At 41.3% G+C, this 15,801-nt stretch overlaps 1 protein-coding gene across 1 annotated transcript in view; it reads left to right on the forward strand.

Moving 5' to 3' along the window:
• ATP8B1 (ATPase phospholipid transporting 8B1) overlaps nucleotides 1–15,801 on the forward strand; it is a 57,696-nt gene that overhangs the window by 9,183 nt on the left and 32,712 nt on the right. The window contains exons 2-12 of the mRNA XM_019518167.1: nucleotides 2,658–2,755; nucleotides 5,018–5,131; nucleotides 5,704–5,802; nucleotides 5,915–5,976; nucleotides 6,408–6,480; nucleotides 6,567–6,637; nucleotides 8,771–8,853; nucleotides 10,375–10,533; nucleotides 10,897–10,985; nucleotides 12,734–12,924; nucleotides 13,975–14,183. Coding sequence (XP_019373712.1) covers nucleotides 2,658–2,755; nucleotides 5,018–5,131; nucleotides 5,704–5,802; nucleotides 5,915–5,976; nucleotides 6,408–6,480; nucleotides 6,567–6,637; nucleotides 8,771–8,853; nucleotides 10,375–10,533; nucleotides 10,897–10,985; nucleotides 12,734–12,924; nucleotides 13,975–14,183 — 1,248 coding nt within the window. The remainder of the gene's footprint in view (nucleotides 1–2,657; nucleotides 2,756–5,017; nucleotides 5,132–5,703; nucleotides 5,803–5,914; nucleotides 5,977–6,407; nucleotides 6,481–6,566; nucleotides 6,638–8,770; nucleotides 8,854–10,374; nucleotides 10,534–10,896; nucleotides 10,986–12,733; nucleotides 12,925–13,974; nucleotides 14,184–15,801) is intronic.

Here is a 15,801-nt window from a genome sequence, read left to right on the forward strand (position 1 = left end):
AAAAAAAAAAAAAAAAGAAAAGAAAAAAAGCCTCACTTACCAGCTGCTGCAGCGGCCATTGGGGCTTCTGGGGGCCTGCAGCAGAGCCCCCCATGCTGTGCAGGGCAGTGGGGTGTAGCAGGGATTGCCTCCCCACCTGGCAGGATCCGGTGAGTGTGGGGCTTTTTTTTTTTTTTTTAAGATCTGGGATGCTGGGGCAGGTGGGGGAGCCATTGACACGGCTGGCAGAGAAGGCAGGGGATGGGGCCTGTTTGATTCGGAGATTCAGCCGATTCGGCAGTGGCCAAATCTCCAAATCAGATTTGGCCAAATCAATTCGGGACAGTGATTCGAATCACCAAATCAAATTGCTGTCCCCTAAATTGGCCAAATCCAAAGCAAATACTAGCAGTTTTGCATAGGCCTAGTGACTGTGTTCATTGGTGCTTGCTTTGACTTGGCTGATCACTTGTCCACTTTGTGGTAGAAACTCACTTTTGTTAAAATAGAGTTCAAACAGCACTTAAGCAACTTTTATTTATTTTAAATTTTAATTTGACATCAAGGTTTCCATCTAGGGCCTCACAAGGGAGCACCCACAAAGTGTTTTAATATTCTTTGCAGTTAAACAAAAAATAACTTGTATAATGGGTAAAATGCTCCTCTGGACTGTCTATGCAAAGCAGCATTTTTCTTCAGAACAGGCAGCACAGGGGTTATGCTAAAGGGGTGGGAGACTTCTATGCTGATGCACTTTGAGCATTCATTTAGAATACAAATAAGTGTTGGAAACACAAACTACTTAATCACTGGAAATTACCTGAGAATACCTGTATGTGTCAACCAGGACGGGGGAGCTACTTCTTGCATTGGCCAGATACAACTGGATTTGGGACTTTGCTTGGGCTGTGTTGTCAGCTTTTGGGCAACACCTGATCAGTTGCTTTTTCAGGGCTACATTCTTATTGGTCTTCCGTACTTCTGCAGTAGACCTCTAATTTCCACTAAGCAGATGTGAGGGAGCAGAATTTGGCTTTTGGTATCTAATAAAACAGCTTGCATGGGGGAAATGCATGGCAGGTGTGCATTCATAACTGCTACTATTGCCTGCCAATATTGTTATGATTGATGGCAGCTAATGGGGGAGGGTGGGAAAAAGACAGCAAAGCTAGTTTTCTACAGAAACATAAGAGTGGAAGGATCTTACTGGGTCACCAAGTCCACTCTCCCCTGCTTTTGCAACCAGCCGTTTCACCTAATCCTTTTATTAAACCAATCAAGCTGTCCTATACTGCTTAAGTTTCAAATCCTGCTGTCACCCTGTCTTTTCTGTATTAAGTGGGAAAATGTTTTGTTTTTTCATAAAAACATAGATTCCGTATCTTTTGGGTCAGCCAGATAAGTGATTTTGGGGAAGGAAGGGGGGAGATCATCTGCTGTTATAGGTGAGGGGCCTTTGTCTCATGTGAACTGAGTAGACAAAACATGTTTGAAAACCTGCTGGACCAGTTTATCAGGAGGTTTTTTTTTTTCTCTAGCAGGGGCAGGGTCTGATTCAATGGATTTTTTTTAGGTGTGGGAGCAAGGTAAGTAGGGTTAACAACAATGTGTGCCTGAGGGCAGAAGTAGAAACTGGTAGATTGGGGAGGTAGAAAGGCAGGCAGTGAATAGACAAAACAAGGAAGAGAGGGGCTAGGATATACAAGATGAGCAAGGAAAAAGCCTGGGGAAAGGAGTGGTGGGGACAGGCAGAGGCGAGTGAGCAAAGGAAAGGGGCAACATAATTTGTCCATTCCACATAGGAAGTGTGGAATGGACAAGTTAGAAGACCAAAGAATGTCTGTCGGAGGTACTTCGGTGGTCGCTATTAAATTACCTTCCTGGAGCAAAAGTTTAAGCTGTTGGGTTATGTCTCCCCCCAGGCATATCACAAGGCACTGGCCCGTCCTCCCCAGCCACAGCTTGCTTGCAAAATCCCAGGTTAAGAATAATATCACCCCAGGACACAATTATCTCTGAACTGATTTATTTTCCTTATTTTATTTTGACTTCTAGTTTCCGGTGGCCTGAGGGTGTCTTAACAGCAAGATGAGCATTTCTTGGTTTGGACACTGCTTTATTGTTGTAAAAATAATCTGGTCTTTTTTGGCAATGCCAGATACACAAGAACTAGCCCTTTTCTGCACTGTGGACAGGTGGTCAGAACAGGCTGCTCTCTTAGCTCTCTTTAGGAGTCTCAAGACCTACCTTTGCCTAGAACTGAAAGGTCAAAGTTGCTTAGTTGTTTGTTAGTTGTTAGTATGGGTGCTGACAAGAGCAGAGGAAACATTTTTGGAGGAACTAAAAATTTGGCTCTAGTTTTTCAGTTTTCTTACCAAATGTCCCTAATTCTAGTTATCAGATGGTTTTTATTCCAGAATATATTTGACTGTAAATGCTAATGTTAACAAATAATCAGGAAGCTTTTAAAAAATAGAAGGAAAAGCACCTGAGAACAACTAAGGCTGAGGTCTTTTGTAACATCACATAGAAAACCAAAAAAGATACACAAAGTCAGCTTTGTTTTCACTGTAAATTGCCATTTAAAAATTGAAAATTGAAAGCTGTAGATTTTCTTCATCTTCTTGAGTACTCAGGCTTTATGGCTCACTTTACTACCTGTGGCATTTTCTTTTCAGATTGCAGCTGGCAAGTTAAGGCAAACGACCGAAACTTCCATGAACAACCCCAGTTTCAGAAAAAAACATTTCTATGCTTTAATAAAAGCAAATATGCAGTAAGCTATCTTCCTTTTATATATGATTCCTTTGATATAAATCTTCCTTTATATATGACTGATGGCTATTTCTTAACAGAAGGAGCAGTTGTTGATTTAGAATAAGGCGTTTCCAAAAAAGTAAATGATGTACATGTAATACACCTTAAACTCTTTTATAAAGGTGGACAAGTATAATCTTTCCAGTTGCATAAATGAAGGTCCATGTTATAGACTTCTGTTGACTTAGCTTTATTAGTCAGAAGTATTATGAAGTGATCCCTGACTGATGCAACTATTTCAGCAATAGTTCCTAGTGCAGGTGCAGTTGTGCTGGAAGAAAACTTTTATGCCAGCACACTTTATTTCACTTGAAGGATGCTGGAATGAGCTCTACTGCCAAAAATACAGTTCTGCTATTTTATTTTGGGTCCACACTAAAAGTTCTCTGCTGGCACAGTGACAGTGTCATATACAGAAAGCAGGGTATTCTGGCAATAGGCTTCTACTGTGGACTTGGCCACCGGACTGCCAGTAGCATGCAGATTGTTTTGCTGGCTGTGCATGCAGTCTAGGTATAGATGTTACACTTAATGTGCATTAAGTGCGCAGAAAGCGTGTTAAAGCCATAATGGAACAGAGGTTAATGGCACTTAAAGCGCCTTAAAATGGTGGATCCCACTCTAAGTTAACCGTCAATGGATGTGGTATTAGACTAAAGTGCTTTAGGTTAGAGTGCTTTTTTGAACATCTTTACCATATCCATCATACTTCAATATAGGTCACATTCTGCTGCCATCCTAGGGGCCTCTCACTGGGCGACTTGCTAGTCATAACCAGTGCTTGTCTGCCCTGGGTGAGCACCTGAATGTACTCTGTCTCCTCCCTGTGCAGCTGGGCAGGGAAATGGAGCTTCTCTGCCGTGCAGCTCCTTCCCCCTCCATGATCTTGCAAGCTTGGCTCTCGGTGGAGGCCGGGCTGGGCCTGTGTGGTGGGGATCTCCCTTCCTCCTCAACCCCAGTTCCTGGTGTGGTAGAAAGCTGGGCCAGGAAGCCCCATACTTCAATTTCTGGCTGCAGCTGTCAAGAGGCTAGGGCAGAGGGGAAGGGAGCCCCCCTGCCATGTGGAACTGGCTGGGACCCTCCTGAGACCCCAGCCAGCAAGCTTTGGGGAGGGCCCGTGTCTGCCCAAGCCTCCTAACAATGGCAGTCAGAAGCTGCAGCATGGGGCTGTCTAAACTGGCTTTTTGGCTGGGAACTGGGGCTGGGGGGCATGGGATTCCCCTCTATCACAAGGGTGCCCCTCCACAGCTTGCTGGCTGGGGTTTTGGGTGGCGGGGGGAGCCTGGCTGGGTCTGTGCAGCAGTGCCCCCCTCCCCCTGGCCCCAGTTCCCAGCACGGCAAAAAGCTGGGCTGGGCAACCCCATTCTGCAGCTCCTCACTGCAGCTGTCAAGAGGCTGGGGGAGAGGGGAGCCCCCTCCGCCATACAGATCTGGCCCTCCACCCCAGTTAGCCCTGGGAGAGTGGGGGGCCCTCCACACCCCCAGCTGATACTGGCAATCCCCAGCTGGCAGGGCGGGGAGGAAAGGGCTGGGGAGAGGGGCTACTCTAGTAGTTTCCTGGGAGGCATGCCAGAGCGTCTCCCACCTACTGGCCTTGGCCAGTTCAGGCAGGCACCGAGCATCCCCCCACCGAGTGGTGAATGCCTGTTTGGTTCGTTCTCCCTCTAACGTATAGCGTTTTTAAATAAAGTGCAATAGAGTACTTCTGCCAAGGCCTCCTTTTACCTTTTTGGAACATTTGTATTTAGCCACAGAAACCAAAACATTCTGGAATGATTATATATAGCTGGTTACCCAGTTTTTTTCCCTGCTTTTCTTGTAGGGGTGCAATTAAAGCATTAAATAGCTAGCAGGCAGCAGTGATTTCTCATCTGGAATTGTCCTGGGCTGCATTTGAAGGAGTCACCTAGAGGTGAAAGGTTGCATATTCCTTTCCTAGGTCTTTGATTTGCACAGCACTCATTTTCTTTAAAAAGGATTGCTAGAATTTAAGTTTAAATTGGTAGATTTCGAAAAGAATAGTAGCTAAACTGCCTGTGCACTTTACCTTGATCAAGGCAATGATCCATCTTAAACTGGCTGTATAATCAGGTCATTCTCTCAGCCATTAGCAGAGGTGATTCCAAGCATACTGCCTTATGACACACCAGTTGGATTGCAGAAGTGTCTGTCAATGTATGTGTCGCTATTTGGAATGATGCTTTACTTCTCTTTTCCACAGGGGAATGCAATTAAGACCTACAAGTACAATCCAATCACCTTTTTACCCTTGAATCTACTTGAGCAGTTTAAAAGAGCAGCCAATTTCTATTTCCTGGTTCTTCTTATTTTACAGGTAAAACATAGTTAATTGTTTAGTAGAGAGGATTATAAAAATGATTTGAGTTGCTTAGTAGTGCAGCTGAATATCTGACGCGATTCACTGCAGCATGAAACTACACATGATTTTATAAACTACTCCAGGTAAACGTCTCAAAAAAATCTAGTGCCTTTTAATATGTGCATTAGACACAGTACACTGTTCCATTAATCGCTTTAGTTTGTATTTAGATTTATATCTTGTGTTCCTGGCTTGGAATTACTGGAATTACTTGGATTTTGAACTCTGAGGGAGGTACCATCTCAATGCTTTATGTGCAGCACCTAGCACATTGGCTTTCTGCTGTATTCCTGGGGCTCTTAAGTGCTAATGTAATACAAATAATTACTGTTAATCTTACTACTGGTATTTTTCCCCCTTTATTCACTAGTGGGGATGCACACCAAATTGTTCCTTGATTTATTTTTTTATTTTTTTAAAAACTCTAATTTACAGACCCAGCTTAGTAACTATTTCTTTGCTGATAGGGTAAGAATGTTGCATTTTAGTGTCCAAAATAAACTTTGAATGCAACATTTTTTTTGCAGGCAATTCCTCAAATAACTACTTTGTCATGGTATACAACGCTAGTGCCTTTACTTCTGGTTCTTGGAATAACTGCAATCAAAGACCTAGTGGATGATGTTGTAAGAAACATTTTCTTCAATCTGACAAACAGTTTGTTCTTAATTTTGTAAGATATATCTATATATGTAATGAGAACACTTTATCTCCACCTTCCCACCCACCCCCTTTAAGGCTCGCCACAAAATGGATAATGAAGTTAATAACCGGACATGTGATGTTATCAAGGAAGGAAGGTATTGTACAATTCTTGCTTGAACTTTGAAAGCAATATTTGTTCAGGTCTTACTAATTATTCTTGCATACTAGAAGTTATAGATTTAGGCTTCTGTTCTTAAGTGTTTATATATTTATATGTGTAACTCCTGTTTGCAGTTAAAGTGAATTACCCATAAACAATTGGAACTTTGAAAAAAACAACGCTTAAAATAGTATGGTAAAACTAAATCTGTGTCTTTGGTTAGAGGGGAAGAGATTTGAATGAAGTTTTTTTTCTTTTTAAATGAAAAAGCCCTTCCTAATTGCAGCTTCTAAAAATTCTCGCAAGATGAAAGGCTTAGTTATTGACACGGAAATAGTCTATTGGGAAACGATGAATATTTCAAGTTTTGTGTACATACTGTACTAAAAGACCTAATAGTAATCATTAAATTATTTCGACATGCAGGTTCAGAGATACAAAGTGGAAAGACATTAAAGTTGGTGATATCTTACGTCTGAAGAAAAACTCCTTTGTCCCTGTAAGCGCCTTTAAGATTCATTCCATGTATGGAGTTTTGGATTGTGCTGGTTGCCCTGTATTTATTAATCATGGTGTTCTGCCTAGGCTGACATCCTGCTGCTGTCCAGCTCAGAACCGAACAGCCTTTGTTACGTAGAGACAGCTGAACTAGATGGGTAAGACTTACTGAATTCCATAGATGCTATTTTTGGTTTAATGGGGAAAGCACAGAAATACATATTATGCTTTGTCTTGAGTAGTTGTATTATTTTCAGAGTCATAGTTAAAAGACCTGTCTGTTAACACCCAACAATTTGCCTGGACTGCGGTATGGGTAGTACTTGTTTTAACAAAAAATATATTTGATGACTCTAAAATGAAGTTGGTTTAGAAAGACCTTAGATCACATTATGTTTGCAAGTAACAACTGCTAGATTTTAGTACCTGAGCTTTTATGAAAATGAGAGAGGTAGTTAGCCATGTTAACCTGAAATTAAGCAGAAGGCAAGGAAGGGTAGTATTTTAAGTCGCATATACACCTGCTGGGGGGGGTGGGGGGGAGGCATTTTAAATAGAGCAGTTCCCAGGCAGCCACTTCAATGAAAATGGCTTAATGTCACATGTATTAAGCCCCCAACATTTCAAAATGGTTGCAGGGGTGCTTTAACTAAACTTCATAGAATGAGTCTTGGTTAAAGTGCCCCTGCAGCCATCTTGAAACCTGGGGGTGCTTAATACACATGACAGTGTTATTTGCATTCAAATTGGAACGTGTCAGAGCAGACTCAGTTTATCAAGTCTGCTCCCACATGTTCTAATTAGCATGCAAACTAGCACACCGATGGGCAGCCTTGGAGATCCAAGTCATTGAGAAAGGCATGAGCGTTTAGCTTTCATAGGCTACAGCCTAATTTGTCAAGTACTCTCCGAACGAGTTGATCTTAAGTGCCACCCTCCCCTGCTGTCTGCTCCTTTATGCAAGTATGTGGTCTTTGCAATACGATACAGTAGATGTCTAGTGATTTGTAAAGCAAATCTTTTGCTTTGATTTCACCATGCAACTTGCTGTGATCTTTGAGAGTCCCTAAAAATCTATGTAATTGTCAAAATCCAGGTGCCTTTTGAATTGTAGGCAAGTGCAAAATAGCATATTTTGGTTTTCTCCATTAGAGCTTTTGTCAGTAGCTGAATTTTAGATTCTACTTTAGTTTTTAACAGTGTCCTCAAGCATTAAGAGAGCAGTGGCACTAAACAGCTTCTCTCATACTATAATCATCATCATGATTAGCCTTATCCTTTTATTGCAGTATTAGCTTCCCTTTTTTATTTTCAGTGGTGTAATTTAAAAGCTGAGTGGACAAGCACAAATATGTGGAAGATGACGAACAAGCTGAACCTATGAAATGTACAGGAAGAGGAGATGTCAGGGAATCTGGAAGTTTCCAATTAAACAGAAACTTCCAAATCTCTGCTTTATTACTGTAATACAGGGGTGGGCAAAATGCAGCCCGGGGGCCAGATGCGGCCCGCCAGGCTATTCTATCCAGCCCGTGGGGCCCCTAAAAAATATAGAAAATTAATATTTATCTGGCCTGGGCTGCCTGTCATGCAGCCCTCGATGGCTTGCCAAAACTCAGTAAGCGGCCCTCTGCCCAAAATAATTGCCCACCCCTAATGTAATATGATCCCCTGCCTTTTTTTTTTTTTTTTTTTTTGAATCAACATAAAATTATGAAGATGAGGGAAGAACCAAGCTATTGAGAACTGGTTTTACAACTGTTTGTGCAACAAAGGACTTTAATAGAAGAATACAATAAACTATTTTTTCCTTTGAATATTATCGCAGTTGTGCTGTAACTCTGCTATTAGTGAGGTGTAATCTCATAGGCACAACATGGAATATTCTGCTTTGCATTGCTTGAGTGACTGTTGCATTATTTGGTTTTTCCTTGTTTGAACTGTGGAAGGCATGTGCTTGCTCTGCCTTGCAATTATTTTATTGAGAAATAGAAATCTGAATTGAAGATCTTGCCAGAGCTTTCACACTTGAGTGCTAGTAATATTCCAGAAGTACATATTTGGTAAATGTATTTGTAGAATTAGCCATGCAGTTTGTGGGGAAATTTAATAACATGATTTTTTGTTTGCAAATGTGCTGTTTTATCACTATGTTTGGCTGGTAATATATGTGAGCTCAAAATACCTGAAACATGATCATGCAGTTTCCCATAGTGAATTTTGTGCCTATTACTTCAAACTTTCTTCATTTCTCAGGCCTTGGTAAAATGGACAACCTTTTTTTCTTTTAGTGAAACAAACTTAAAGTTCAAAATGTCACTTGAGGTAACAGACAGATATCTCCAGGAAGAAGGTGCCTTGGCAAGATTTGACGGTTTGTATGAGCACCCTTTGCTGTCTTTGCTACTATTTAAACATAGCTCAAAGCATTTATAATAATATTAAATCCTTGAGCTCTGGCTGAACTGTTGCATGCATTTTTGTGTTACGTATTGATATAAAAACAAGCAACGGATTTGACTGAAATAATTTTATATTTTGCTCAGCAGCATTTCGTGTTAGTCACAGACATGCTGTTCCCTACTTAGTGGACCAAAATAGGGATCCTTATCTAACACTTGTTACTGTGACTTTTTTGGGCAGGGGATGTGAAAAGAATTTATTGATATGCCCAGTTTCTAAGCCTTTTTTGAATATTCCCCATTATAATCCAGCTGTGTAAAGATAAAGTATTCCATTTTCCAACTATCCTGAGAGAAGGATTTATTCTTTTAGCGGAGCTCCTCCAGCAGTCTTGGACTTGCAGATACTTGGCATTCGAATTAAACATTCTATCTTGAACGGACTTATAATAGAGATAAGTGAATAGTAAAGAGACAGCGGTGTCCACTGCAGAGAGCAGTAGATTAAGACTTAGAATGCCCAGATTCTGTTCCCACCCATGGAATTAGCCTGTCTGCCTCAGTTTCCCTGTGTATGAAGCAGGACTAGAGGTACTGTTCCTTGAAAAGTGCTGCATGACAGCTTGATATCATAGAAGTTTTTTGCTGTCACTTGCCCATTGCTTGCCGATTTGTCTGTCAGTCTGTATGCAGTCAGCCACTTTTTGTTCAATTATTAGTGGAAACTCAATTTCTGTGCAATAGTTCATAAACACCTTGTAATCTGAAATGTCAGTTTGGAGACAAAAGCAAAAAGACGTGGTCATGCCAATCCTAGAATATGCAAGAGCAATAAATGAATTTCACAAAACTAAGGTTACAAAAGACAGTAAGATAAATTGCTGTAACCTTTGGGCCAAACGTTTGCCAAATGTTGTCTTAGAGACAATTTTCCTGAAATTTGCAAGACCAAAGAAAAGCCAGAATGTTTCAAAAAGTATAAAATTGAAGCATATTTTTACTTGGGGTATATGCACACCTGTACATGTCACTTATGTCTCAGAAATAAAGCTTCATTTGATACTGTTTTGAGCAACACAGCCTGTGGAGCATACATGATCCAGTAGGAGAGACTTTCATTCCTATACTTTGCATACGGTGGTCAAAGCTTGAGAAACAGTAGAAATATCATCTGAAAGCCCCCTTATTGAGGGGTTGCTATAGCATAGCTAATGTAGAAAGGTAATACCTCTACTATGCATTTGCAGTCTTTGGATTAAATTTATAAAAATATCAAGGAATCTGCCATATTAAAAATACACTGCAATACAGGGCTGAGTATCTGTGCACTTGTTTTCAAACAAATGTTCCATTCAGAAAACCCACTTTAAAAGGTTACTTTTTGTAATGGACTTTGAGCATGTCTGCAGGAGGAATAAACTAAAATCTTGTACACTGTCCAGTAACATGTACATTTCTGTTCTGTGTCCAAACATGTGCATTTGTTTTGTTAGGTTTAATCGAATGTGAAGAACCCAATAATCGACTAGATAAGTTTACAGGAACCTTATTCTGGAGAAACATGAGTTATCCATTGGATGCCAATAAAATTTTGTTACGTGGCTGTAAAATCAGGAATACGGACTACTGTCATGGAGTGGTCGTATTTGCAGGTATTTATATAATGCATAAACATGTAACATGAGTTGAGTGTACAATAAGGTCAGCTGATAAAGGGTCCATTTAGTAAGTACCCAGCACAGGGAACTTCTGGTAACTTCAGGCACAGCACCTGCATAAGGGATTGGACCTTAAAGAACTTGGCTTTACAAGGTGTTTTGGGCCTTCAGGTCCCATTGCTGTGTGCCTCTTCCGAGTCCTGACTGCACAGCACTCTGCACACTGCAGGCTAGGGCTCCATGTTTGTACCCTGCAAGAACTGGACCAAAACCATGGCTGTGAAGTTGTGCTAGTAATTTTTTTTTAGCGAATAATTACCGCACTTGGTGTCTCTAATTTTTTTCCTCTGTTTTTAGGAGCAGACACAAAAATAATGAAAAACAGCGGAAAGACCAGATTTAAAAGAACTAAAATCGACTCCCTTATGAACTACATGGTTTACACGGTAACAGGCTTTATTTAAATTTGCTTGGTTGTTCGTTTCACATTTTTGAAGTTGAGACTGGGATTATTGTCCTCTCATGGCCAGTTTGAATAGTCATTATCTGTAGGCAGAAATGCTATGGCATAAATTCTGAACTAACTTTGGGCAACCAACCTTAAACGTCAATCTCTGTGAAGGCTGCATGTGGGTTTATCTACAGGAGAAAAAATGACAAAGTAAAGAAGTTGCTCATGGAAAGCTTGTTTCCTCCATCGCGGAGCATGTTTCAACCACAAAGCCATAGGCTGTTCTGGGCATCTGTACCTCTCTGGTCCCTTTGCAGCAGGGACCAGAACCCTAGTTTCTTCCTTGCCCAGTGAGTGCCCTTATCAGTAGGCTGGAGAGTCTTGCTTCTGCATTTTGCCCCAGGAACTTTGAATCTCTTGCTGCCAAGAGGAGTAGCTGCCACTTGAGGAGTGGAGAGAGCCACTTGTCCCACATCAGTGATTAGGTCAAGAGAAATTTAAGTTGGAACTCCCTTAGCAGTGAGCAGGACATTTAAGCCAGGTCTCTTCTGGGTGCTTTAATGACAACACCTTACCCTGTTTTGAAGAAAGTGACAGCGGCCACTGTATTTACTAAACTAAATCCTTCAGGTGCGTATGTGATAAACTGTTCCTGCTTGATTTGGATTCTGGCGGGGTTTGTGCAGAGGAAACTTAATGTGAGGGTTATAGTCAGATTTAGACATGGGCTAAATACCATGCTCTGCCATGATGGAGCATGTGCAGAACCAGAGCTTTAGATGCTTAAGGGACTTTACTGGTAAAATGTAGATGCTTACAGGTCCCTTCCAGCTCTAAACTGGGAATCTGTGTGCCTTAGAGCAGTGTTTCTTAACCTTTTTGTGCCAGGACCCATTTGTAAATGTTGATGGCTGGTCCTTACCCCGTGCCGCTCACTCCTGACCCACTGCCTCCTGCCCCCCCTGGAACTGACAGCCTGCAAGGGAAAAGCCACCATTTTCAATGCTTTTTAACCCATTTTTACAGTTTGTTGATCTGTTTTTGTTTGCTACCCTTTCATATATTCTCACAACCTACTTTTGGGTCACGACCCACGGGTTGAGAAACACTGCCTTTGAGTACAGGCATCTAATAGGCTGGAGTTTTGAGGACAGAATTCTTGTATTCAGGTTCCTAAAATTTCAGGTAACTAATGCTATTTTGTATCCAATAGGTTTTTTGTTGTTGGGTTTTTTTTTTTTAACATTCATCTGTAGTGTTGGAATCCTTGCCTGAAAATAGGAAGGTAACATTGAGTTTCAATCTGAAAACTGAATAATATTAGCATACCAGATCCTTCACTGAGTTAGAGATTATTTTTTGTTGTTGTTTTTGGGCAGGGGTTCTGGAGAAAGTAAAATGTAAAAATTAGACTTTTAAAAATGTTTAGTTCAGAGATGCATGGCTTTGTAGTGAAACCTGTTTTAATATCTTACTAAGTGAAGACAAGGGAGTGGTTTTTAATTAATTGGCATCTTGGCAAGTGTCCCTTTTTAAAATCAGTCATTCAGAGGGAACTAGTTTAGCTGATGGATTTCCACCCCCACCTCCCTTTTTACTAAAATGAACTAATGTTCTCATCTCAAGCACTGGAGAGCTGAGTGTCTTAGGAGAAACTTCTTCAGGAAGCTTACAGATGAGACCCAGCCTAGGAAGTTAGGCTGCCCTTTGGAAGTGTCATGAGTGGTCTTTTTTATGTTCTAGATCTTTGTTCTCCTTATCCTGCTGTCAGCTGGTCTTGCTATTGGACACACTTATTGGGAGCAGCAGATCGGCAATTCTTCTTGGTACCTCTACGATGGACAAAACTATAGCCCTCCTTACCGTGGCTTCCTTAACTTTTGGGGGTACATCATTGTTCTCAACACTATGGTTCCCATTTCCCTATATGTGAGGTAAATACATGTCTTTGCATTTAAAATGTTGAAACTGTGGTTGATTAAAAGGTGAAATGAAGCGAGTTTCAATTTCCTAAGGTTTCCTCTAACATTTCTCTTCCCAAAAGGATGATGTGTTTGTCCAGTCTTCCTTTTATTGATATTTTTAGGGAAAATAATTAGCACTGCGTAGTTGTAATGAGCAATCTTGATTCAAGATATAAATGTATAAACCACTAGACCTTTTTGTTTCCATAGCATCAGGCTTAAGTGGCTGGAGATCTGAACATGTAACTAGGATTGGCATAATATTGAATCTAGCTTAAATCAGGCTTTTATGGATGGCATTAGTATGTGACCATTAATGTTTTGTCTTGGAGATTTTACAGGGCTTCATTTATTTTTTAAAAGTTGTTTTTGGAATAAAAAGTTATTTTTCAGTGGTAACCCTAAACATGAACTCCCCTGATATGTATGCTTTGTAAAACTAGAAACCAGATCCACTAGTATTTTCTTCAGTATCTAGTTATTTCTGCAGTTCTTTTAAGAATATGGAAGAAACTGCTTGCAAGATTGGGCCCCATGTTGAATTTTCATTAATGCCTTCTAGACCTCAACATTAAAAGAAAAAAATGGCTTACTACTCTGTACAACTTCAGTAGGTTTATTTTTTAGCTTAGCTTTTAGTCTATGACCTAATTATCCCTCAACTGACATATTTTCTGTACTTCAAATCCTACGCTTGGGCATAATTGTGACTCCAGTGATGTGGTAGCAGCACTCCCACTGCAGAGTCCTGGATACTCATGTGCATCTTTTTTTTGACTGCTACAGGATTGTTAAACTGAGGTACATACCCTGAACCATTATCTCAAGTAGCCTCTACCTTCCTTGTTTGAAATAAAACTAGTATTTTAACTGGTGTGTTAAAATCCAAAAAATTAGACAACACTGGTCACTTGCTCCACTAGTATCCTTGAAAACTTATTCAGAGCTTTGCAGATTTAATAAAACCCCAATGCTTTAAAATATACAGTCACCTGTCAGAAGATTCTTTACTTTGCTCAGTGTTGAAGTGATTCGTTTGGGCCAAAGCTACTTTATAAACTGGGACCTGCAAATGTATTACCCTGAAAAGGATACAGCTGCAAAGGCCAGAACCACCACTTTGAATGAGCAGCTTGGACAGATCCACTATATCTTCTCAGATAAGACGGGAACGCTCACACAGAACATCATGACGTTCAAAAAATGTTGCATAAATGGGCAAATGTATGGTAAGTTCAGGCTGCCACTGTTGTACCACTGGTTTTTTTTAGCCTTTTATAACAAATGCCATTGAAGACCCATGATAATCAGAAAACTGTTACATGGTTAGAGAAGGTAGGCAGGAAACTGCCATTCTGAGCTCTCCAATAGCTGTACGGCACCTTTCACTTCCATAAGGACCAAGATCTTGTTGGGTTTAAAGCATGCTGAACAGGGGATACCCCAGACTCATAGCTTGTGTGTGGCTGAAGGAAAGGCAGTGATGCTTTGGACTTCAGGAACAAAACACTTCCCCTTTCTTACAGAATACTCTGGGGGGTTTTTTAATGATGATCTAGTCAGCAAAATGCTCCCACCCCAAGGGTGGCCAGCCTGCAGCACATGCCACAAGTGGCTTGAGCAGCCTCTGTGTGAGGCACATGGCAGATCAGGGAGGAGACGAGCAGCACAGTGGCTGATAGGTCAGAAAGTAGAGCAGTAGATGGAGCTGGGGAAAGGGGATTAGAGTTGCGTTTGGGGAGGGCATGGGGCTAATGTGTGGCCTGCCTGCCAAAAGGATTGGCTGTTCCCACCCATCCTTCTTGCATTCTTAATTAGCAGAGGGACTCTTGCAAGCAGAACTTCTGAAGCTCCTGTATTTTTCAGTAGAAAGTAACTGAGAGTCAATGCACTAGCTCCCAGACTTCATATGCTTGGCCTATGCCTCTACAGAACTGCTGGTCAGAACATTTTCAATTAAATAGTAGGATACCAAGATATTCTGTTTCATCGAAGGCGGTGGTTCTCAACGTTCTTAAAACCAGGGCACCTCCATAATTTCTGAATTTGGTGGTACCCTGCTTGAGAGCCACTGTCATGCTGCCTGTGCTCACCTCAGTGGATTTCGACTGGGGTGCTCCCAGATGAGTTTAAAACAGGCACGAGCGCCTACTTTGCTGCAGCCCTTTCTAGTCTGTTCCCAACACTGTCCCAGAAACAGAAGCACAGAGGTCAGTTGTTTCTGGAAGATGCTGTTCAGGATCAGACCAGGAAGGCAGTGTAGCAGGACTGCACCCTTCTGCCTGCTTTAGGTTTATCAGATGACCCTAATCCAAACAGAAGCATGTGCATGTCTGCCTGAACAAGGGGCAGTTCCACCTGTCCATGACAGCACCACTCCATTCAAGAACCACTGATCTAAGCCAAAACGTTTTGCTAAGACATCATCTGTTTCAGCCAAGTTCGGCTGTATTGGGAAAGATGAAAATGTCCATGTGTCTTTACCTTGGTGGTAATCGGGCACTGCTCTGCCCCATTCAAAGTAAACTATTCTGGGGGGACTTTTTGCCCAAAGTTGCAATGCAAAACGCACAGACATTTAAAAACCTCAAAATCAGAAAAGAGAATTGTTGCCATCTCACAACGCCATGCTCTGGATTGGCCATGGGATCCCCACTGGTGTTACCTCCTGCTTAGTCTGTGGAATGTAGGGTTTTTTTCTGGGATTTAGGTCAGTACTGAGTGGAACTGGTTGATGTTTTGTTTTTTGTTTTTCAATAAATGCATTTTAGTTAGAAAATGTCAATTCACCAAAATCCAAACATTTTGCAGAAATGTTCCCTTTTGCAATCCGGGGGGGGGGGGGGG

This window comes from Gavialis gangeticus, unplaced genomic scaffold, assembly GCF_001723915.1.
Source record: "Gavialis gangeticus isolate Ggan-Ray unplaced genomic scaffold, GavGan_comp1, whole genome shotgun sequence".
In the NCBI taxonomy this organism is placed as follows: domain Eukaryota; kingdom Metazoa; phylum Chordata; order Crocodylia; family Gavialidae; genus Gavialis; species Gavialis gangeticus.